The sequence below is a fragment of the Temnothorax americanus genome, unplaced genomic scaffold (genome assembly GCF_048541705.1).
Source record: "Temnothorax americanus isolate GAGA-0224 unplaced genomic scaffold, ASM4854170v1 Scaffold3, whole genome shotgun sequence".
Lineage (NCBI taxonomy): Eukaryota > Metazoa > Arthropoda > Insecta > Hymenoptera > Formicidae > Temnothorax > Temnothorax americanus.
This window is the reverse complement of record NW_027509442.1, coordinates 3727949-3749935: the sequence shown is the minus strand read 5'-3', so window position 1 is coordinate 3749935 and position 21987 is coordinate 3727949. Positions and strand designations below refer to the sequence as shown.

Sequence of the window (21987 nt, the reverse complement as noted above, 5' to 3'; positions counted from 1 at the left end):
TGCCCAGTTGGCACTCGTGTCGCCGACATTTTGCACGAGAGTTGCGGTTGCGAAAGGTTTTGCGATTTTTGCTCGGAGTTCCTCGGAGAGCGAATTGTGCGATGCAGATTCGCGCGATATCACGTCACGGTCCGTTAAATACGTTCAGTCTGATAGCTGACACGTCACACGTCCATTAGATTTCCGCGATCGAGTGCTCGTTGACCGTGCAACTTCCACGCTCGTCTAACCGTTTCCCGCCCGTCGTGATCCAGGTAGTTGACATACGTCACCCAGATGTTTTTCGCATCGAAAGTCAATCAAACTGTCGGAGGCCACTGCTGTATCTCTGATTCTATTATATCGACATCTTCTTATCGATATCTAAAAACAAATTTGTATACATATGTTAAATATATTTCCAGATTTAGAATAAATCTGAGCGTATAATGGCTACAACCGGAGCGTCCACGCGTATTTCTCGCCTGAGACCTCGCGAACCAACGGTGAGGGCCGTGCCCGAAAAGAAGCTCAAACCCAGAAAAGTTGCCGCTACCAACAGAAGCTCGAAGAAGGTTAACGTTAGTCTGAGAGGCAGGAGCCTGCGTGTGTCGAAGGAAAATGCGTCTCTGAGAAACAGTCAGACACCAGCGATTTCACGTTTACGTCCTCGTCGGAATAGAAAAAACTACTGCGAGGACTCGAGATTGTTGCAGCGATATATCTCGCCGAAGCAACAGGACAGCGTGGTAGTGGTGGAGAAGCTGAATTTGCAAGAAGGTGGTAAAAAATTACCTGTGTACAAAAAACCTGTGGAACCTTCTGAGAAATCCTCGGAAGATAAGAATGACGTGTACGACTTTAAGTTCGACATTAATGACTCGAGAGAGAAAGCTACCAAGAAGAAGAAGCAGGGAAGAAAAAATATTGACAAAGGGAAAGGCAAAATAATCAAGAAAACGACACGTAAGAAAGTTACTGCCCGATCAAAAATAATTGACCGTGAGGTGATCAAACCTCCCGAATCTGACGCGAATCTTTCTATGGGAATCGCACAGAGCAATCGTTCAAAATTGTCGAGAGCTGTTGAATCGATAAAAGATGTTGCGAAGAAAATTGAAACATTGAAAATAAAGACAAATATTCAGATGCTAGAAGAATCGGTGAATGAATATACTGGGGAAGAGGTCGAACCACCGAGAATAGACGCGGATGTTCAGACGATGGAAAAATCGACAGAAAATATTGTGGAAATGGAAACGTTAAAAACAGATAAAAATGTTCAAGCCGTAGGAGAAACAACTTTGCCCGACGAAACGTTTGCGAGACAAATTAGAAGGGAAAGCACGAGCAAGCCAAGAATTATATCTATTGAAAATGCAAATAATATTGTAGTAAATAAAACCCCACCTAACGATACCGATGACTCACGGCCCTTTCGGCCGAAGAATATATTTGATAATAAAACGTTGAAGGAACACAACGGCAGCGCATTGAAATATTCCTTATTGACGAAAACTTTGTCTCCTATTGCGAAGACGGCAAGTAATTTCGACCTTGGAAGTCCCTGGCGACCACCAACATTAACGTTTTCTCAAACTAAACACTTTATTCAGAGTACACCATATAAGAATTCCGAAACGAACAAAGAAAATAAGGAGAAGAAAAGGAGCATGGAAATGGATAAAGAAAATATGGACGTGAATAAGGAAAATAAAAGCCAAAAAGACTTGGAAAGGAAAAAGAAACAGATCGGTCTTCGCAAAAAGCGTGTAATTCAAAGGAAATTACCAATTTCGGAGAATCAGGCTCCGGAGAAAGTTCGAGCGGCAGCTGTAAGTAAGTCTGTACGACCAGCACCCGCCAGAATATCCCTGGGAGAAATAAAGAATTTACAGAGACCGAAACAAACGGTGGACCAAACGCATACTGAAATTGATAAACCTCTCGGGGAGCAAAAGAATAAACAAATGGTGGATTTTCTCAATTTTTCTGACACATTTGATATCTTGTCCGAAACTGAGAGACTGTCAAATATTGGAAATAACGCTCCCTTGTTTATGGATTTAGAACCCACACATTTTTCAAAGGTATCTATTAACGTTATATATTTTTGCACGTTTGTTTATATATAATATGTATATCGTATTACTTATAATTATGTTTCTTTAAAATGTTACAGCCACCCCAGCATTCATATAGGAGAAAACGTACCGTGAAGTTTGTTGATTTTTCAGAACCTAGCGAGGATGAAGAGGAGAAGGAAAATGTCAAAACAAATACAAAGAAAAAGAAACTTACAAAAACAGAAAAAGAGCAGGAGAAAAGAATAAACGATTGGATAAAAACGGTTAATACTACATTCCAAGAGATTGAAGAACATGACTTGGTAATTGAGTAAGAAAATAGATTGGAATTTTCTAGAAGGCCTGAAAAAGTTCAAAGCTGCAAATCAAGTAGCAGTTTTTCATATTTCTTAACTTATGTTCGAAACTATTTATGACAGTGATATTTAAGTTCACACATTTCACCTTTATATTCATTTATTTGGATTTTTTATTTGCACAAATATTTTGTTATTCACAATAGAGAAGATAATTTTGAAGTATAACAGTTTAAATTTTAAAACTGTAGTTTAAACTGTTTAGAGAAAGCAAGCGTTATTACTAATTTTCCAAGTCCTATTAAAATTTTATAAAAAAAATTATCTTTCAAAGATTTTTTTTAATATTTTCTTATATGTATCTTTTATGTGTTTATGTGAAGTATGTTTAGAACTGTATGATAATATATGCTGTATTATTCATGACATTAATAGCTATGGGATAATGAGGGAGATATTAGGAAGATAATAATGTTATATAACTATATTGGACGATATTTAAGACCATACTGAAAATTAGTATGTTACGATTAGCGTGTTGTACATAATAAAAAAATTTTTTTTATTTGTACTTATTTCCTGTATTATTAATTTCTAAACCCGAATGGTTAACATTATAAACTTGAAAATTGTCATCGATTGCTGTAATGGGACACATAGGAAAAAAATTACTTTTCTCACCAGCGTTTTATTCCAATAAAAGATTATAAAAATCTAATATAAAAAAATAATATTTCTATTTTCAAATAAAATTTCAAGAGAAGGCAAAATAAAGATACTGTTAAAGTTCAGAAATAACATGGTGCAGCCGTACATTGATCACATCGCATCACATCACCAGCCTTTGCCTCGTCCGCTGCTGGACATAGGCCTCTCTTTTAACAACTGCGTTGTTTTTTTTAAGAGGTTTTTAGCTATTTTCCTATCACGCTGGCCAATGCGGGTTGATAGGAGTAAGATTGAGTAAGTTGAAATTTATTGTTTCAACGATCTGCGTTTCAGTTTGGGTGAAAAAAGTATATAAAATTTACACAAACATAATTTTAAGCTACAAAGGTTCAGCTCGATCGAACATATGGCATACTTATCACTTATCATTATTTATTTATGAGAATTACTTCTCGGTCAAAAAATTAATAATTTTATTTATTATTATATTAAAATAATATATTAGATTTATTTTTCAGTGTATGTAATAGACGTGGCTAATCCAACTATGCAACACATTTTTCAATTCCGACCTTATATATATTTAATATAAGATCTGAATTGAGTAATTCTGCCGATTGAATTGATCATATAGCTCTGATGATTAAATTATTAATCGGAATTCAGTTACAGTTGCCCTCTGGTCAATTCCGCAATTACTCTTTTTATATACATATTTAAATTCTTCTGCAAGCATATAAAATAAATAATAAATTAGTTTATTAAAGTAAATTGCGGTTTATTGAAAAAAAGAAAAAAAATAGCAACAACGTGGCGTAGCCAATCAGATTGCATCCTTCCCATTTGCAATATCTTCTTTACCTAAAATGACATTTTTTGCATTTTTATTATAAATTTCAAACTATTTTAATCTCATAGTTTTGAATAATTTTGCATTTTTTTAATTTCTCAAATTCATTATCGTGTTCGTGGCCACGATTGATTGAAGAAGTTTACCATTTCACGAACTCACGACCAACTGAAAAATTATGCACAAAACACGCGATGTGAACAGCGCTTAATTTTGTCTCGTCGCGATCCCGGCGATCCTAACCTGTACGTGTCGCGCGAAAAGCAACAGAAAAATGAAGCGACTTAAAGCGATTATCGAAGACGTATGTGTGCAATCGGACAAAATTCAGCCAATTATTGGTAAGATAAACGGCCCTCTCACAACCTTATTATTTTCTAACCGCATATATTTTAATATTATCAATATTCAAATATAATGTTTTATATTTATGTATTAAAAAATTATACATATGTATATTATATTATATATTTTTTATAAGTACGTCCAATTATCACATTTTATTATCTCAATTGTTTATTGTACACAATCATTTTCATATTAACTTAAAACACATAATAAATAATTGTTATGTATAAATTTGTCATATATAGTGAACTTCCAAAATGGCGAGCTTAAGGACGAAGAAGTCAAGGAGATGTCGTGCGGCTTGTTCCACGATCAAAAGGACGACAAAACTGTGTTGGCCTTGTCAAACGGGCACATTGTTTATAAAGGTTACAGGCCAGATTGTGAGAAGGAGTCAACGCGAACGATGTTGGTGCTCCGCAATAAAAGGACAGGCAAAGTACGATTGTTTGAGGCCGAGCGGTGGCAGGTAACTCCAGTACTCGAGAAACCTGGCGTGGACGACAGCAAGGATAACGCGGAAGAAAAGATTTTTGTACTGAACAAGCAATTTGGATCTAAGAGAGTTAAACGTAGAACTGAGCAATTTGAGAAGCTGAAAGTGAATGTCGATTCCATTAAGGAACAACTTGAGAAAACAGTGTCAAGTAAGAAAGACCTTTTCTTCGTGTTATCATATAATTGAATTTTCAAGTAATATCCGATTAAATATGTCGTAATGTCAGATCATTTTTATCACGCGCAAAAACTCACCAAGTTATATGTTTTCCGGCAGATGTTGAAATTGACCGGCTAGATTTATCAACCGAATTGCAAGCCGAGGACTGTACGTCAAGTGAGATACTACCTCCGTGCAACAGGAATGCGAGTAATGTAAAAGATGTGTACAATGTATACGATATTATTCCCAAGAGTAAATTGGAAACGTTGTACGATCGCGCGATGGAGGTTCTCAATGGGGATGTGGAAGGGTACTTCCTAATATTCTAATATTCTTTACCAGCGTTAACATCTGTATTTTTCATTTATACAATATTATTATATACGTATCTTTTTGGTCGCGTAGAAAGGGAAAATTCTTCAAACGCACTTTAAAAGTTGTACACGCGGATCCAGACAATGTAAACAAGATAGCCCTTTTGCTCTACATTGAAATGGTCAACGCGTGGTTCGCCATGCCAATGAAGAACGCGAAGAGACGCGATGTTGTCATATGCCCGATTTCTGAAGAAGTGAATCAGCACATTATCGACACGTACAGCGTGTCCAGCGCGAACGGACGGTGAGCGAGCGTCGGTTGCATAAATCGCGGACGAAACTTTTAAGGAAATTTTTTTTTTACAGGTTGAGACCGAACATCTTGAAGGACAAAGGCCTCGTGCACAGCTTGATTCTTGCACTGACGATATCGAACTTCGTCCTCGACTTGGAGCTATTCCGAATTATGCTGATGCGAACGAGTCTAAAGAAGTTGACGGACCTCGCGAAAATTATCGGAGCAGTGCCCACTAAGGAAGATAAGAAGATCATCGTGTTTAAAGTTCCATTGCCACCGCCAGTGACTCTAGTTAAGAAAGGAAAGAAATCGGCGAAATCGAATCAATGACTTTATTAAACTATAGATTATCTTTATTTATGTTTGACGGAATAAATCTATTTTTTTTTTAACACTTCCTAAGCCTCTGACTAAAATTAAAAAAGAAATATAGTTTCGTTTGTGTGTTTTGTACAGTCGTGAAATCTATTGATAGTCTCATAAAATGTAAATATCTAAAATATACATCTCTATATTTTTATACCGATACGGATTCTCTTCGATTTTTGTACATTTTTTTGTGACTTCTATACTCCGAAAAAAATTTAGGAAACATTTTATTATATGTGTTGTAGATAAAGAATAAAAGATGGTTTTTTCGTAGATGTGCGTGTGCGCGCGCGCACTATACATACACATTCTGTTGAATGAAATGGAATAAATGAAAAAAACTATATTAAAAAATATCCTATTCGAAAGTAAAAATATCCGAGAACTTATTTCTTTGTTTTTCGGAATTATTTGTACAAAGAATTTATTCCCATCGGTATATTTATCAACATTTCAACTTGTCCAGCTTGTCCTTGATATGGAAACCGATACGGCGGGATCCACAACGAAACAAGAGGTTAGGGAATCGTTTAGAAATTGGTTCGTCTTTCTTAACAGGCTGCGAAAAAAAACGAGCCATTTATCACGTCCGCTGCGTGATTGCGAAATTGCGATACGGCGAGGAATTCAGTTTCTTAAAGAATACACGGAGAACGAGCCATCGATATAAAATGATAGCCGTATTGACCAGGCGCGCGAGTGGAGGGGATTACGTTCGAAAGTGCATATCGCGCATTCTGGACCGCAGAGATTTATCCGCCGCTGTCTCGAGGAGAGCCAAGATGGTAAGCCCTTCGTCGGATCTGCCGCGAACTCGTCGCAGATTGTTCAGAGTGTTTGGACAAAAGAATTTCGATCGAGTAATTGGGACGTACAAAATCCTTGGGCGAGTCCTTCCGCAGTGAAAGTGATATGGCGATGGTCAGCCACTTGTTACACAAATCTTATCACGTTTATTCGCATACATTCTGAACGATATGTTTAAATGAAGATATTAATGAGGATTATATAAAGGCACTTGCCACATATGTCGCAAATAACGAACAAAAAAATATATTAGGCGAATTATGTTTGATCGTAATTATATAAAAGAATATAAATTATGATAATTTATGGAAGTCTTTCTCCGTTGATCCTTATCAGAGTAAACTAACTCCGGAGGAAAGGGAGCAGAACTTGAGCCCGTTGCTGTCGACGGGATGGACCGTCCAAGCGAGCAGGGATGCGATCTACAAGGAGTTTGCGTTCAAAAACTTCAACGAGGTACGTCGAATTTTGCTGTTCACAAACTGTTGCGGGTTTGTCCGGCTACCTGGCGACGCAATTCGATTTCTAGGCCTTCGGATTTATGACGAGGGTAGCTTTACAAGCTGAGAAGATGGACCACCATCCCGAATGGTTCAACGTTTACAATAAAGTAAATGTTACTCTGTCGTCCCACGACGTGAACGGACTGTCGCAGAGGGATGTGAAACTGGCGACCTTCATAGACAAGGCTGCTACCTCTACCGGCAATTAAATCTCACTTAACTCTTCGTTGACCTGTCGCGGCCCGTTGTACATTTATTATGCATATATAATGACAATAACGAAAAAAAAAATTGTTCGTTATTATTGATTTGTAATTTGTAGCATAAATATTAATGGCATTAATTATATCTTTCTGTTTTTAAATCGCATATATACATACTATAAATTACAATCCTTTACAATATCCTCCACTAGACGTTCATATAACCCCCTGTTATTCAATTTGTAAGTCACATACGAAAATTTAGGTAGTATATATATATATATATATATATATATATATAAAGAGGAAAAGTTGTTGAATAAGTAAATAATTTATTCTCGAATAATTTATAAGCTACCGTCTTAAAAAGTTCTTCATATATGTAACACGAACAAATTGTTCCTGCTGTAATAATCATATTTAACTGGCTTTCTGTCTATCTTTACCTATTGCCCAGCCATTTTTAATGACCTTTGTAAGGCCGGGGCCGTTATAGATCAGCACAAGCAGGCCGGCTAGAGTAGCGGCGGATAATAGATTTAGCATCAAGAACGCTACTTTTGGAACTAATGTACCAACCACGATGGGCCGTGCATAGTCAAGAACGATAGCTTCCAATCCCCTGCGTAATAAAATTATTATTTCAGATTAATATGCTCCGTAATAGAAATTTATACAAAATTAAATTAGAAAAAACAAATGTTAAACAGATAATATCAATTACCAATGTGTGTGCATGACGATGGCAGCTGCCAATAATATATCGATAAATTTATTTTCGAAGATCAGGGCGGCGGGTATTAGCGACAGGAAGGATGCGGACACTATTCTCTCTATCACCCACAATCGCACGTGATCGCCTTGAGCGCTTGCCGCGCGAGTTTGGGTCATGCTGACCGTGGATTGTGCAGGCAGCTGAAAGAGATACGACGGTAAAGTACATTTTGCGAACATACCTACCTATTTCTATTTTTCTTAGAAAATAGAAATAGGTAACAGAAATAAAATTAAAGTAGAAGTTCTAGAACCCCGACAACCTTGGACAGAATACAGCATTTTGGATAATTGCTCGCGTCAGGAATCACAGAGCGGCTCAGATTCGTGAGACTCGACGTCGACTTGGGAAATTGCGTTGGATTGCAGCTTCGCACAAGCAAACCGCCAGGCTTGACCAATGTCTCTGCAACAGAATCGCCGATCACCATATAATCTTAAAGCAATGACATAAAACTTGGTTTTGACACTAAATAAGTAACAATGATTTGTTATTTGACCAAATGGCAAACTGTTAGTTAGTACAATTGTCACGACATTTTGACCATTGATCCTTCCAAATATAAATCATGAAATCAGGGTAAAAAAATATAATAACAATATAATAAAGATGTGTTAAAATAAAATAGGTAATACAATGAAATAAATAATAAATAAAATGTCGAGTAACGTGCGAAATTTTAGACACTAGAAACTCGGTTAAAATTTACTGCACGATATCCTCTCGGTTTATCAAAAGATTATGTAAACGCATTTTTTAGGTTAGGTACGAAAAATTCAGTCTAGCTGGCGAAACGAAGCAAGCGCACGCTTGAAACTGTCGCGACACTTGCGCGAGACTTACCGAGCTGTCGAATTTTGCGAAAAACGTTAATGTTAGCAACCCTTCCGAAATTCATTTCGCCGAAATGATCGTTTCAGCCGCGCTTGACGTAACTCCGCTGATCTCGCGAGACAAGACACTATACGGATGATTTTAATTAAATCATCCAATTTTCAATGGAAACCGTTCATACGATTCGGCTATCTAACGAAATAAACGGAGATTTTTCAGGGAGAAATATATTATTATTTATCCAGCTGACACAGAGATAAGTTTTAACTTGCAGGTGCAGGTTTACCTGCACCTCTTTACACTTCTTGGCTTGGTGCTCGCACTTGCTCGCACTGCGTCGCCCTTTGAAAGCGAATCGCCAGATCGCCACACTCTTTCTGCACTCAAGGGACAACAAAAACGCGTGCAATATGTGCATTGTGCTGTCATTGTGCACGCGAAAAAAATAGTGGAAGCGGACAAGGAAAGCATCGAGAGAAGCGTGAAGAATAATTATAAAAAAGAAAATTATCTAGTGTAAATTCAGCGTGAAATGTTTTGTCGGCCAACGCAGCTTGTTATTGTTCGTCGACCGTGACGAACGAAGAACATGTTTTAGAATATGAACAATCCTATTGCCATATAAACAGTATCGTTTGAACATGGAGAGATTCCGGAACCTCGACTGGTACGTGCAACGATTTCAAGCGTCAAAGCGCACAGAATCTTGCATAAATGGATTTTGCAATTTCTATTTATTCTGCTTATGATTAAGATTTGTACGATTGGAGTACAATTTTTTTTTTTTCCATAATTATCGAATGATCGCAATGTGACACGTGCGTCAAACACGTGCTTTGATCATTTTTTTTTTAATTTGTTTATATTTATATTTTGTACACTTTTATTTTTGTATTTAATATGAACATATGTTTTTTTTTTGTATATTACTATTTAATATTGTCGCATTGTTTGCAGGCATCCCGCGTTGGAGGACATGATAGACAATGTATTCATCAGGGACGAGAGAATGGAGCGCGAAAGCGCGATGTATAGAATCATGAACGACTGCTTCACAGATCCGTTTGATGATATCAAAAGCGAGTATGCCAATGTAGATGTAGAGTTGATTAAAAAGTATCTCCATGAGGATGGCGAGGTACTTTCCACCGACACGGAGGACAAGGATGAGCGAGAAGTCGAGCACGGGAGTAACACTCGTGTGCAAAAATACAAGTCTTATGTACCTGGAATAAGAAAATTGCCGTTTTACTTTCCTAAGAAGTCTCGTTTGAATAAGGAACAGCAAATTATGTGCCTTCGAGTTTTATTGAGATTATCTAGCAATGAAAGGAAGGGAATGAACGACGAAGAGAGGAAGGAATTGCAAGAATACATGGTGAATAAATGTCATTGAGCATGTTAACATTCTTAATTTGGACTGGTTAAGACAGAAAAGAAAAAACGAAAAACAGTTTAACTTCATTTTCATGTACGAGCAACAATTTTAAAAAACTTCTGTTTTGTGTATTGAAATTGGAATGAACTTTTTCCAGACTTTGCAGGAGACAATATCCGAAGAACAGAAAGAATTTTTAGTGTTTGCAAAGAGCAAGTGGGATGATTCTTTTCCCTGGTTGATTAAATGTAATAAATTCGTCGCATTAAAATGGAAGGCAAAAATGCAGGAATTCAAAAAGTTACCGAGATTTTATGCTGAATCTATGAATATACCATTTTCTGTACAGAAGAATAATTTTAGAATTAAAACCATTAAAGTAACATTCATGTCTTGTTTACGAGAGGCAAGTTATTGCAACGTGATATCGATATTTATCCGACGTACTCAATTTGAGAATGTGCATTTAATTATTTTATCATTTTTAGGGAACCTTTTCGAAGGTGACATTGCCGAAACTCGATCTGGTAAAAGTTTCGTTATTTACGAATCATGACGAGTTGCTCAGAAGATACCCTGTGTGCATCGCGCCTGACAATGTGACGCAACATTTCAGATTACCCGTGAGCGAGGATTCATATTGCGAGAGTCTTGCGAGAGAAGCTGATGCAGACTTTGTTATTTCGTCTAGTGGCCTCAAGTGTCTGTTGAACAACATAGATCCGGATTATTCAAACTCGTGGCTCATACCAGTCGTCGTGAAATCGCATCATGGAAAGAATATTGTTTACGTCGATAAGAGATTACCACCTGCCGCCGCCACTATACCGCAAAAGAATACCTGGGTATATAAATATATACTTAGACAGTACTTCGTTGAGGTTGAAAGTAAATCATCAGAAGAGTGAGTATAAGCATATATATCATAAAGTATAATATTGCATAAAAATCGATGTATATTATGTATGCATCGTGATGAATATTTTAGAACAAAACATACGAAAAAAGAAAACAAATCTGAGAAGGCTGCAAATTCGGACACGGATAGTAACGATAGTACATTTTATAATTATCTTAATGACTTTGAAGAAGATTTGGCTTTATCAGATACAGACGAACCGGGAAATTCAGATAATCCAGCAAATGGCAAAACTGATTTTAAAATGGATATGAAACAAAATGTGTCGTATAGGCTTTTCACAATAGGGCCAGCGGAATCTCCACAGCATGAACGAATAAAGCACGGCGTGAAGGAATATCAAATGTTGGTTCGTACAAAGACGGATGGCATTGAGGTAAGAGTATATTCTCATACTGTTCCTATTAATAATCGGTATCGAATTATAAAATATGAAATTTGTATTCGTCAGATGTTGCCAAACGGAAAATCAGAGTTTTTAATATTAGCACCGAGGATGGAGCATCAGACAGGACTTGGAGCTGAAGCTGTAACATTGGAGGAAGGCTTGCACCAATGGGCTTCATTGAAATTTAGACCAGACACATCGTTAGCTAGAGGTATTATTTTATAATTATTATGTGTATGTGTGTATTAGTTTATTGTTCTCGAAACATATTACAATCTCAATAACCTCATACTCTTTTATTCAAAAATTTTAATTCTTTAATCAGCCTCTTATAAATAAATACAAGGCATACATAAGGGATGAGGATCAGGATTGAATCTAAGAGATCTTAAGATTTGAATAATCGATCGCTCTTATACAAATGGTCCTATACGGAACCGTTCACGTGATTATATTATATTCTACATATAAAATTTTGTATCATTACAGTTAGGATAGAAACTAGCACTGCAGAAGTAATACAAATAGAAAGGCTTACAACAATGTCGCTGAGCAATGAGATGAAACGACTTTATAATGTCAAGGTAGAAGATTCTCTAAGCGTTTTGTATAATATAATCGAAGGATTAGCATCCTTGGCTCCTGGCCAGTATATTCTGCGACATGTTCCACAAAATGGACCATTTGCTTATGTTTATAAGCAAGCCGAAGAAATTGGGTAAATATAACGAATGTAACTCGACCTCTTATATATGTATACATATATATTAGAACATAGATTTTATTAACGAACAAATACATATTTGGAAATACTTTTCAGGAAAGATGTCTTTGACTTACATACGGTTTGTGAGTCCACGACGTTTCATACGATACCCAAAACACCATGGCCACCCATAGACAATATGATGACAACACCAGCGCTCAGGTGTTTTCAGAGAATGCCTGCGATGTTTAATCCGTTTATCGCGGGTCAAAAAATGTCCGGTCGACCTAGAGGACGCCCAAAGAAAAAGGTCACTGATAATCAAGGTTACTAAATTTTCTAATACATCAAGTTCAAACCTATATTGATGAAAAAATATCGATTGATAAATCGAAATGTGGTAGAACCAATGTATTATCCGAGTAATATTATATCTGAGTATTCTACAATTTTAAATTACGTTGAACTGATAATTTTAACAACGTATTTATATATATACTTTATTATTTTTTATTTATAGAGAATTTAATAATAATACAATATTATCTTCTTCCTTTCTTACATGAACAATATTTCATGCAATATTCTTATTTTATAAAGATGTGCCAATGTCAAAATTTTGCGACACTAAAAGATGTTTTTTTTTTTCAGACAAATTGTCTGAAATATGAAAAGAAATAAAATTAATGAGGTCAAATTTGTATGAAAATTGACAACAATTTAAAAGAATTTGAAAAGAGAGTATAAAAGCAAAACTATATTATGTATATTATATATATTATCCCCAATAGTAGATAAGTCTGTTGAAAAAACTTTTGTATGGGTCTGGCAAGCAAATTTTGTCGATAGAAGGTTACAAATTCACGGAGAATTTGTCGCTGTCGATAGAAAATGCTGATAGAAATATGATAAAATTTTGTCAAAAAAGATGATCGCGAGAAAAATGGAACTACAAGTTTACATCAGATTAACCTGATTAGATTAACATTTTAGATTAACCTGTGTTCAATAAGTGTCAATTTGCTGTAATTTCTGTTGGAATTTGCCGTCAACTACTGGTTAATCATTTGTTTACTAAGATTCTTTTACTACCTACATATTTAATATCACGTATTTTATCCGTATTTTTGTATAATCTCTTAAAATAAATGTACATATGAAATTGCGAGTATATGGAAAATTTTAAAAAAATTTGTCCAACAATTTGATTACCCAAACACGTTTCTATCTCCTCTATTAATGTATTCTATTTTTCGGATAATAAAGGTTCTACTTTATTTTTATTATTCATTTTGTATACATGTCTAAAATATGCAATATGTTTAAAATACTGAAACAATATCCTCTCGTTTTTAGTTCCTACATCTGTCCGAAGAAGCGGTCGGCTGAAAGAAACAAATAAAAAGTTAGAAAAGGCAGCGTAATTGTCTAGAAATGTCTGTTTTGAAGAGATTTGTTTTCCAAAGTTTGTTTATTTTACAATGGAATCTCCGTATTCTCTTCAATCTTTCCGTTTCTTCTTTTTGGCTGCTCTCATTATTTGTATCACATTTATGCATATATTTAAATTGAAAATGTGTGTGCACAATTAATTTAAAATAATGACATGTGCATTTTATATATGCGTGATCAAATATAAAATAGTGGGAAAGTAGCGTGAGAGGAAAAGTGATTAAAAATAAAACAAAAAATATTTTCAATAACTTTAATAATTAATTGGCAATTAGAACCAGGCGCGCGCAGTAATTCATGCGCTGAAAAAATATTTTCTTTATATGTGCAATTACTTAACGTACAAAGTATAGTTATAACTTCATTGATATGTAAGGACTATGGAAAATACTGTTAATTGCCGATATTATGGACACGAACCAAACAATATTCATATCCGTGAAGTTTTCTCCGAGACCACATTATTTTTCTAATTGCATGAGCAGAATAAAAATGTTCTATCGACTATCTTTCACTTGTCTTTTTACTTTTTACGTAGCAACAAATGCGAACAGTAAAAAGAAACAGTAAAATTCGGAGAAAATTTACTTTTATTGACATTAATCTGGTTCATAATATGGATATTTGATTGTATATATTTGTAGTTTGTTGTATATGCAGAATTAATAATACACAAATGAACTTTTTCTTCTAGTTTGATAAACGTATATATATATATGCTTTATGAAAATGTTCTAAATTATAATATTTTAATTTATTTTATAAACTGTTATATCTGTAACTATGCTTAAATGTACACACAAACATACACACATACACATATATTAATTTTTATTTATATATGTGAACAAAAGGCGAGGAAATAAATAAACCGTATAGAATTTTTTTTTTTATATTTTATTTTCATTGATTTCTCTTAATTATTTCTCACTCACACTTTGAGATTCTTTATGTAAATCTTTTGATAAAAATAAAAGAATATATAAAATATAATTTAATTAAATATAATTTATGTATATGTGAACAAGATTGGAACGCAGAACGTCGTAAAATTTTACTGGCTTTCTTACAAAGTAAAAATTTCAAAAAAGTATTACAAAAATGATGAAGTATTCAAAAATGCAGCAAGGTACCTTTTCTAATTCCTCATTAGTACACTAAACAATATTAAGCTGGAATCCATGTAGAAATATATAAAGTTGTTTTTCGTAGATAATGCATTAATAGGCAAGTGTGCACCTGGACCCTTAATAGCTTCATCAAAATTATGTGGAAACCAAGGAAAGAAGTGCCTTCTTGTAATCTCCCGAAGTGTCTCCCTGTAACATATATATATATATATATATATATATATATATATATATATATATATATATATATATATATTATATATATATGTTAATAATTTATTGCAACCGATTGAAAAATATAATTTAGATGACAGAACGAATTTTTTGGAAGCACATAATTTGGAATACGTACAGCTATCCAGCTCTCCAATGACTTTCCGTAGCGTTCTTCGAATGCCTTTTTAATATCTCCCAAATCGATTTCACTTCGAGACACAATAATACGGATTAGTGTCCGATCCTTCGTACCTATGCCGTGCATACTGGCATACAGACGCTCAGCGAAAAATCCAACTTTTGACTTGACGCATTTCACTGTCGATTAAAAATTAAGATGATTTGTAACGTTACATGTATTGCTTATATACGTTAATGCAATGAAAAATATATGGAGAAATATGATAAACTGATAAGGGGAGCATTCTCTTTCCATGCTGTAGAGTTATACTACGCTCATACGGCATTTTCAATCCGGATCTTGTATAGGTATGTAGATTATACTACATTTGTGTGTGAAATATACAGATGTAGTAACAAATGTTTTTGTATGTTATACGTAATAGTTGCCATGCAACATTGTCAGGATATATATATATATATATATATATATATATATATATATATATATAATAACATGATATATATACAAAATTCAATACCACACAGGTATTCACACCATTTTCATGCAATTTATGAATCAAATTACGTCTCTTTAATAATTATTACACAATAATAGAGATATTCTTATCTTTTTCATTAAAATCAAAAGTTGTACTAGTATTTTAAGATTAAAAAGAGTCAGGAAATTAGATTGTTACACATCAATAAAGAACAGAGGATGAAAAAAGTTTGGGGGTGTGCCTACATTTCACGCTACTAAGTGTTGTCGGGTACATATTCGTGTCCAAAAGTATTTAACTCTAATTATCTGACAATCACAACAACAGTCATCTTAATATTTTTACAAACGGGTAAACAAAAGCTAAGTAAAATCTTGCTGCAATAACTTGCCTCTGCCCTGCGAAAATATTTTTCATTTTACAAAAGTTCACAGAAAACGTAAATGTCTAGGTTGTCAGGTATTTACGGAAAATTCGACTCGTGATATCGTGTTATATCGGGATTATTGATATTCCGTTGCGTTCAAAAACTTATAATTTCCTCGCATTGAACTGCTATTTCAACCGCTCGTGTTTCACGCTGGAACGCACAATTATTCTCGTCTAAGCACAATTAAAAGGGAAATATATATATCGAACAAGTACAATTGATTCTGGGCACGCGTGTTTACTTACAAGAAACATGAAACATAAGGGCTAGTCACATTACGAAATTAGTAGCTCAAGTGGTTTGTAAATAAGAATGTTAATATGGCGTACTCGTGACAGTCTGAATAAATATGTAAATAGTTATTTACCTATTCCAAGTAAGCCTTTCTCAATGTTGCCAGAAAATTCCTTCTTTATGGCAACCTCTACGTCATGTCCCGATAGTTTCTCATACTCGATAAACGTTTGTCGCAGTTGCTGATAGCTGCGAGATACCAAGATTGCATTGAATTGAGATTCGTCCGTTCCCCATTGTTTTTCACCTGTGTCAAAATTTAAAAATGGAACATTGCGCATCACGAAATACATTTAAACCGACCAAACATTTTAATTTTTCAATCAACCGATAAAGAGAAATTTTCTAAAGGAAACTCGATGAAAAAGTTTCATGACGCACCAGCTTCGTATAACGCTTGGGCATCAGCGACCGCTTGGGCCTGATCGATCGCTTGATTTTCATCTCTGTTTGCCTGCACGAGGGATACTAGCAATCTCTTGAAATGGCCCGATGTATCGCCCTCCAAATCGCTCTCAAGGCTTTTGCCGTACACTATTCAAAATAACGTATTTCTTAATGAAGACAATCCAACTATACAAGCACATAATACATCGAGATAATAAAAATCTTACAATTTTCGTAAAACGTGGCGATGGTACGGATGCCATAGTTGCTGAGAGTGCACAGAATCTCGACAATTGCCTCCTCATCAGTACCCATACCGCTAATCGCGTCGTGCAGCTCTTTGGCATAGTAATGAGGCAACGGGGTCATAAGGGCAACAATGACATCCTCCAGTTTTCCAGTCAGCTCGCTCTTCAAATCGCTGATCAGATCTTTTCCGTACATGGTCTTGAACGCCTCCGCGATCTCCAGTCTCTGCACAATGCCTCTCTTTGTAAGCACGTCGATGATCGCCTTCTCGTCCGTGCCGAATCCCTTCATCGCTTTACGCAAGATAGTGGCGTCCGCGTTTGCATCGAACGGCTCGGCGGGATACACAGTTGGAGTGCACTGAAACGCAACAAGTCAAATTAGCAAAATTGAAAACACAACAAGTCAGACAATCAAAAATTTTGCCGAATTACCAAATAGAATTATTATGAGTCGAACAAATCTGTATTTAGGGCGAGTCAAATTCTGATAATTTAACCGGCAGGATTGCTTAAAACACAAAAACATCTAACTATATATAATTCGTTATCACCAATCTAATCTTTTTACTTATAACAACATACATCGATAACAACGAAAAATTGATAATTTTATCAAAACGCTCTAATAGGTCACTCGATATAAGTTAATCAGAGAGATTAGTCACAAAGTAATCTTTTCACATGCTTCGTACTTATAAAAAAATTTACCTATACTTATAATTATACGATTAATTCATATACTTATATTTTCTTTATTTAAAAAAATATTACGCTCTCTAAAATCATGATTATAAATCGGATATATCACGCATTCAGATAATCATATCAATCTCAAATACATAAATTTTAATCGTATAAAATATTTAAAAGGATCAGAAAGACAACTCCCACGATGATTGACAGGCATTTAAGTATATTTTCTTCAGTCCTCGTGCAAGAGGAATATCAAAATCGATTTGATGCCGATGAGGAAGATTCTGTGGTTGGCGACTTTGCGCTCAATTAGTCATAACTCGGGTGGAACGCGAATCGACTTGGGAACTAGGCTGACGCGTTAAAAATACGGATGATCGACTCCACCCGCCGCGCGCGGCGCGCGGCCGCGCGCCGGTGCTCCGAAAATAGACCGATGCCGCTAATCGTCGCGCTAACCGGCGATGATCTCGCCACTCGGCAATTTCTACGAACGATCACGTACCCGTACCTTGAATGGATAATATTTTTGCTGCGACATCTCGACCTTCGTTCCTCGGTGACGGTTCGCAGGAAACTCCGCGGAGCTATGTACCTGGCGAAACAGAATGCAGCGTTAAACGAGCAAATATGCGTCATCGACTCCGGCAGCTATATCGGCTTTTTGACGTTTCACGTGAGTCGGCGTGACGAAGCCAGAAAGATTATCGGTCACCGTCACCGCGACAAAGCACGACGAAGCCAGCGATCGAAAACCGGTGGTGCGGTCTTTCGAATTTCGATCGACGCCCGACGGCTCCCGACGGAACGTACATACATACGTCGCGTCGTGTGAGTCGTGTCCTCCAGCGTCATGTCACGCTCCGTCGCGCTTCAAACCACAAACTCCGATTAATTTAATCATTGATTAATTTACCAAGTATAAGTATCTATACTCGTTGTATTTCGTTCGTTAAAACATAGAATTACTTATTGCCGTTTAACACACGGAAAAAATATTAAGCATGACGAATTATACAGGACAGAAGCTTTGTTTTCAGCAGTTCGTTTACTTTTACGCCACTTTACACCAATGTAGATTAACTTTGATCTCGGTTTACTTTACTTTTTGTCTTCTTCTAAATTCTCAGAACCAGAAAATGTTAACGATGAGTAACGGTTAAACCGAGATTAAAGTAATCCACATTGGTAGAAATGAACGTTAATCAATTAAACTGATCGGAGCTCGGTTCACCCCAAGGATCGCTACTCCTTCGACTCCGATATACAGGGACGCGACGGAAAGGTAAGAAATGAAAAAAAAGAGGATCTTACCGATTCGAGTTACGAACGTGAGCAAGGAAGACGAGCCGAGAGGACGGTCTTCTTTTTTACGTTTCTTGCTCCTCTTACCGGTCTCTATCTCCCGTCGGTGGGAAAACTCCGGGATGCCGGGACGCAAAGACAGGTCCGTAGTCGATGTGACTCGCGCGAGTGCCGTCGTGCCGTCGTGCCGTCGTGCCGTGCCGCGAGTGGCTGGTGGCCTGGTGCGCACTGTGCCGTCGCGACGGGCAACACCCACTTTCACGTATCGCGTCATCGTCCCGCGACTCGGCGGCTCCCTCAAGGCGACGGCGATTACGAAAGCGATTGCGAAACTCCGCGCGCACGCGGAGCAATTAAGTACGTTGCCGAATAAGAAGAAGGCACCGCGACTTTTCTCTCCATCTCTCCCCGACTCCGACTTTCCCCGCCGCATCTGCGATCGCGATGCGTTTTTCACGGGTCCGGCGATGAGACCGGATGAGATTGAGAGGGGAAATTGCGAGGACTCGACGCGGAATTGACGTTAGGCCGACGTCAGACAGCGAGCTCTCTTCAACGATCGATTCGATCGATCGTAACAAGTTGTAAACACCTTGCGCCAAATTGTTAACCTCAATTCGGCATGAGTTTGTGACAGAGCCGACAGACTATACAGAGGTTTGTCCATTTCGTTTCTTTTTGTTTTGTTTTGCCCCTCTTCCCCCCCCTATAGATGCCCGTCAAGAAATTTTTTAAGACGCTATGATATGCCGTGGTTGATTTATAACGTCTTAAGACTTAGAGACGTTTGAATTTAAAAACGGAGTACGATATATATATATATATATATATAATACTGGCCTCTGTATTTTTATTTCACTTTAGCTTCAGTCTTCCCGACGAGATCTACTATGACGAGCAATCTCATAGACGCGCACTGGTTTCCCCTGGCGTCGCAGGGCAACATTTATTCCATGACCAAACTGTGCTCGCCCAACAGTCCCAATAAGTTATTAGTGGCGTCCTTGAAAAGGAAGATATACTCCTGCGAGTATCATCAAACGTCCGAGTTTCTTAGGCCTATGGCGAAGGAATTACTGTTCACGTACATTCCCAGTACGTATAAACCATTATGTTCGAAAATGTGCCTTCTTTATAATCAATCTGCGTCATGTATAATCTTTGTTTCATCTGCTCCTCAGGTGGAGCAGAAATTATTTCCATCGACGCTTACAACAAGTCCGACACCGGGGACAGTTTCGTGATAGGCATAACGATCACGAAGACGAGCACGGACACGATAGAAAGGTACTTGAACATATACACGGAAGGTGCGGTCGACGGCGAAGGGGATGAGGGCAGTTCGATTGAAGCCATAGCGCAGAATTGTCTCATGGTGGAGCTGTCGTACACTCCCTACCATCTGTATCATACCGTTTTACCGCAAGAAAATTCTGTACGGGAGGTATATTGGAAATACATAGTTTAAACTGTCAATAAGCTACAATTGCTTTGCGCCGTCATGGAACACCTTGTCGCTTTGCGACGCGGCACAACTCCAAATTTTCAGGTAGTCTGGCTGATATCTGGAAGCGATTATAGAATTCACATGATAAGGGAAGATAAATTGAGCCACGTTTACAGCGAGTCCTCTATCGAGAAATATTTCCCGGAACTGCACGACGTCCAAGCGATTGCACTCTGGATCAATATTTATTATTACGACAATTATAAACGGTTTGTATGATGAAAAACGAAATCGCGCTTTGTTCTCTTATTTCGATACTTTATACCGTCTCACGCGTGCAAAACCAGCAGGAGGGTCACCGCCGTCGGCTGTGAATGCGGTCTAGTCAAAGTTGCCGTAGTAAACGTGGTGGACCTACAGGTTATTCGAAGCTGGCTGCTGAGATACGACAAGCCTGTATCGAGTGTGATAGTGTTCCCGCATAGGAATGCCATTAGTAAACCAACCTTTGTAGACGTCAATTGTAAGTATTTTAGGACTTTTAGGTGCATTGTACGTGCGCGCGCGTGTGAGACAAAGATAAAAATTGTTAAAAATTACAGTCGAGAAATGTGTGCCGAAGGACGATGTCCCGAAATTAAATGTCGTTATTTCAAGCACGAGTAACGCTGTTGTCTTTAAGTAAGTAGTTTATGAATCAATAAAAATAGGTATCTGAAGATTTCGTGCGTATGACGATTAAGATGCGAGTATCCGTCTTCCACCAGAGATATCTTGGAGCACGGGATGAAACGGGACGTAACATTGAGCGGCAGCGAATCGTCGGACTGTATTCTGTGCTGCTGTATCGCCGACATAAATATGGACGGTCGAAACGAGATCCTGCTCGGTACTTACGGTCAGGAGGTCCTGATCTTTGCGTTGACGGGCGACGCGTGGGAATTGACCGCCAGAAAACTGTTTGACGCTCCTGTACACTCTATAAGCTACATGGACATAACGAACGATGGAACAAAGGAACTGATCGTACTCACGCAACGAGGTGTACATATATTACAGGTACCGTAACGCTTCGTGTATATTCAATCTATATATATTTTTTAACAGATGACGCACGTATACGTATTTTTAATCTTTTCTTACAGCATAATATAGCTGACATACGAGCCAAGTGGAAGGAACGTTACAGAAAATTATTTAACGTACTAGTTCAAGAATAATTAATATTTGTAAAAAGAAACAGGTAACATCCTCTTGTGTATTTTATATATTTGTAATGTATCGTACATATTGTAATTTACGATAAAATAAGAAATGGAGAAACGATGTGTGTCTGTTAAATTATTTTAAATTTTCTATTCCGTTTTGTTTT

The 21987-nt window shown here is 36.9% G+C and overlaps 7 protein-coding genes across 18 annotated transcripts; 5 read left to right on the top strand and 2 right to left on the bottom strand.

Moving 5' to 3' along the window:
- The first annotated feature begins 12 nt into the window (after nucleotides 1-12).
- LOC143900452 (uncharacterized) lies at nucleotides 13-2933 on the top strand. Its single transcript, XM_077411821.1, has 3 exons — nucleotides 13-254; nucleotides 405-2069; nucleotides 2162-2933. The coding sequence occupies exons 2-3, from the start codon at nucleotides 429-431 to the stop codon at nucleotides 2378-2380; spliced, it is 1860 nt and encodes a 619-aa protein (XP_077267947.1). The 5' UTR covers nucleotides 13-254; nucleotides 405-428; the 3' UTR covers nucleotides 2381-2933.
- Nucleotides 2934-4063: 1130 nt separating this feature from the next.
- LOC143900456 (DNA-directed RNA polymerase I subunit RPA49) lies at nucleotides 4064-6031 on the top strand. Its single transcript, XM_077411829.1, has 5 exons — nucleotides 4064-4222; nucleotides 4475-4876; nucleotides 5005-5200; nucleotides 5296-5511; nucleotides 5574-6031. Exons 1-5 carry the CDS (start codon nucleotides 4156-4158, stop codon nucleotides 5833-5835), a joined length of 1143 nt encoding a protein of 380 aa, XP_077267955.1. The 5' UTR covers nucleotides 4064-4155; the 3' UTR covers nucleotides 5836-6031.
- A 332-nt stretch (nucleotides 6032-6363) lies between these two features.
- On the top strand, nucleotides 6364-7553 carry Pcd (pterin-4a-carbinolamine dehydratase). 2 transcript variants are annotated; one of them, XM_077411836.1, is made up of 3 exons: nucleotides 6364-6659; nucleotides 7018-7137; nucleotides 7211-7553. In XM_077411836.1, the coding sequence occupies exons 1-3, from the start codon at nucleotides 6546-6548 to the stop codon at nucleotides 7391-7393; spliced, it is 417 nt and encodes a 138-aa protein (XP_077267962.1). In that variant the 5' UTR covers nucleotides 6364-6545; the 3' UTR covers nucleotides 7394-7553. The 2 variants fall into 2 exon arrangements, with proteins under 2 accessions (XP_077267962.1, XP_077267963.1); XM_077411837.1 differs by having other exon boundaries at nucleotides 6654-6795.
- Nucleotides 7406-9261, bottom strand: Sdhd (succinate dehydrogenase, subunit D). The gene is made up of 4 exons (XM_077411835.1): nucleotides 9006-9261; nucleotides 8425-8567; nucleotides 8112-8302; nucleotides 7406-8009 (listed from the first exon to the last, which is right to left on the bottom strand). Exons 1-4 carry the CDS (start codon nucleotides 9058-9060, stop codon nucleotides 7808-7810), a joined length of 591 nt encoding a protein of 196 aa, XP_077267961.1. The 5' UTR covers nucleotides 9061-9261; the 3' UTR covers nucleotides 7406-7807.
- Nucleotides 9262-9352: 91 nt separating this feature from the next.
- On the top strand, nucleotides 9353-14855 carry LOC143900451 (uncharacterized). 4 transcript variants are annotated; one of them, XM_077411817.1, is made up of 9 exons: nucleotides 9353-9663; nucleotides 9954-10374; nucleotides 10532-10780; nucleotides 10863-11278; nucleotides 11363-11669; nucleotides 11745-11892; nucleotides 12171-12399; nucleotides 12502-12713; nucleotides 13744-14855. In XM_077411817.1, the coding sequence occupies exons 1-9, from the start codon at nucleotides 9638-9640 to the stop codon at nucleotides 13809-13811; spliced, it is 2076 nt and encodes a 691-aa protein (XP_077267943.1). In that variant the 5' UTR covers nucleotides 9353-9637; the 3' UTR covers nucleotides 13812-14855. The 4 variants fall into 4 exon arrangements, with proteins under 4 accessions (XP_077267943.1, XP_077267945.1, XP_077267946.1 ...); XM_077411819.1 differs by having other exon boundaries at nucleotides 12502-12697; nucleotides 13744-13802; XM_077411820.1 differs by lacking the exon at nucleotides 13744-14855 and adding an exon at nucleotides 13039-13644 and having other exon boundaries at nucleotides 12502-12697.
- A 197-nt stretch (nucleotides 14856-15052) lies between these two features.
- On the bottom strand, nucleotides 15053-19394 carry LOC143900457 (annexin B9). Of its 4 annotated transcripts, none has more exons than XM_077411831.1 (7): nucleotides 19256-19394; nucleotides 18369-18458; nucleotides 17147-17528; nucleotides 16914-17066; nucleotides 16606-16779; nucleotides 15322-15503; nucleotides 15053-15158 (listed from the first exon to the last, which is right to left on the bottom strand). In XM_077411831.1, the coding sequence occupies exons 2-7, from the start codon at nucleotides 18402-18404 to the stop codon at nucleotides 15105-15107; spliced, it is 981 nt and encodes a 326-aa protein (XP_077267957.1). In that variant the 5' UTR covers nucleotides 18405-18458; nucleotides 19256-19394; the 3' UTR covers nucleotides 15053-15104. The 4 variants fall into 4 exon arrangements, with proteins under 4 accessions (XP_077267957.1, XP_077267959.1, XP_077267956.1 ...); XM_077411833.1 differs by having other exon boundaries at nucleotides 18375-18458; XM_077411830.1 differs by having other exon boundaries at nucleotides 19178-19322.
- On the top strand, nucleotides 18374-21941 carry LOC143900453 (KICSTOR complex protein kaptin). 5 transcript variants are annotated; one of them, XM_077411824.1, is made up of 9 exons: nucleotides 18479-18539; nucleotides 19104-19148; nucleotides 20033-20263; nucleotides 20350-20603; nucleotides 20718-20884; nucleotides 20963-21138; nucleotides 21218-21296; nucleotides 21383-21674; nucleotides 21761-21941. In XM_077411824.1, exons 1-9 carry the CDS (start codon nucleotides 18494-18496, stop codon nucleotides 21833-21835), a joined length of 1365 nt encoding a protein of 454 aa, XP_077267950.1. In that variant the 5' UTR covers nucleotides 18479-18493; the 3' UTR covers nucleotides 21836-21941. The 5 variants fall into 5 exon arrangements, with proteins under 5 accessions (XP_077267951.1, XP_077267950.1, XP_077267949.1 ...); XM_077411823.1 differs by having other exon boundaries at nucleotides 20350-20612; nucleotides 20966-21138; XM_077411822.1 differs by having other exon boundaries at nucleotides 20350-20612.
- The last annotated feature ends 46 nt before the right edge of the window (nucleotides 21942-21987 follow it).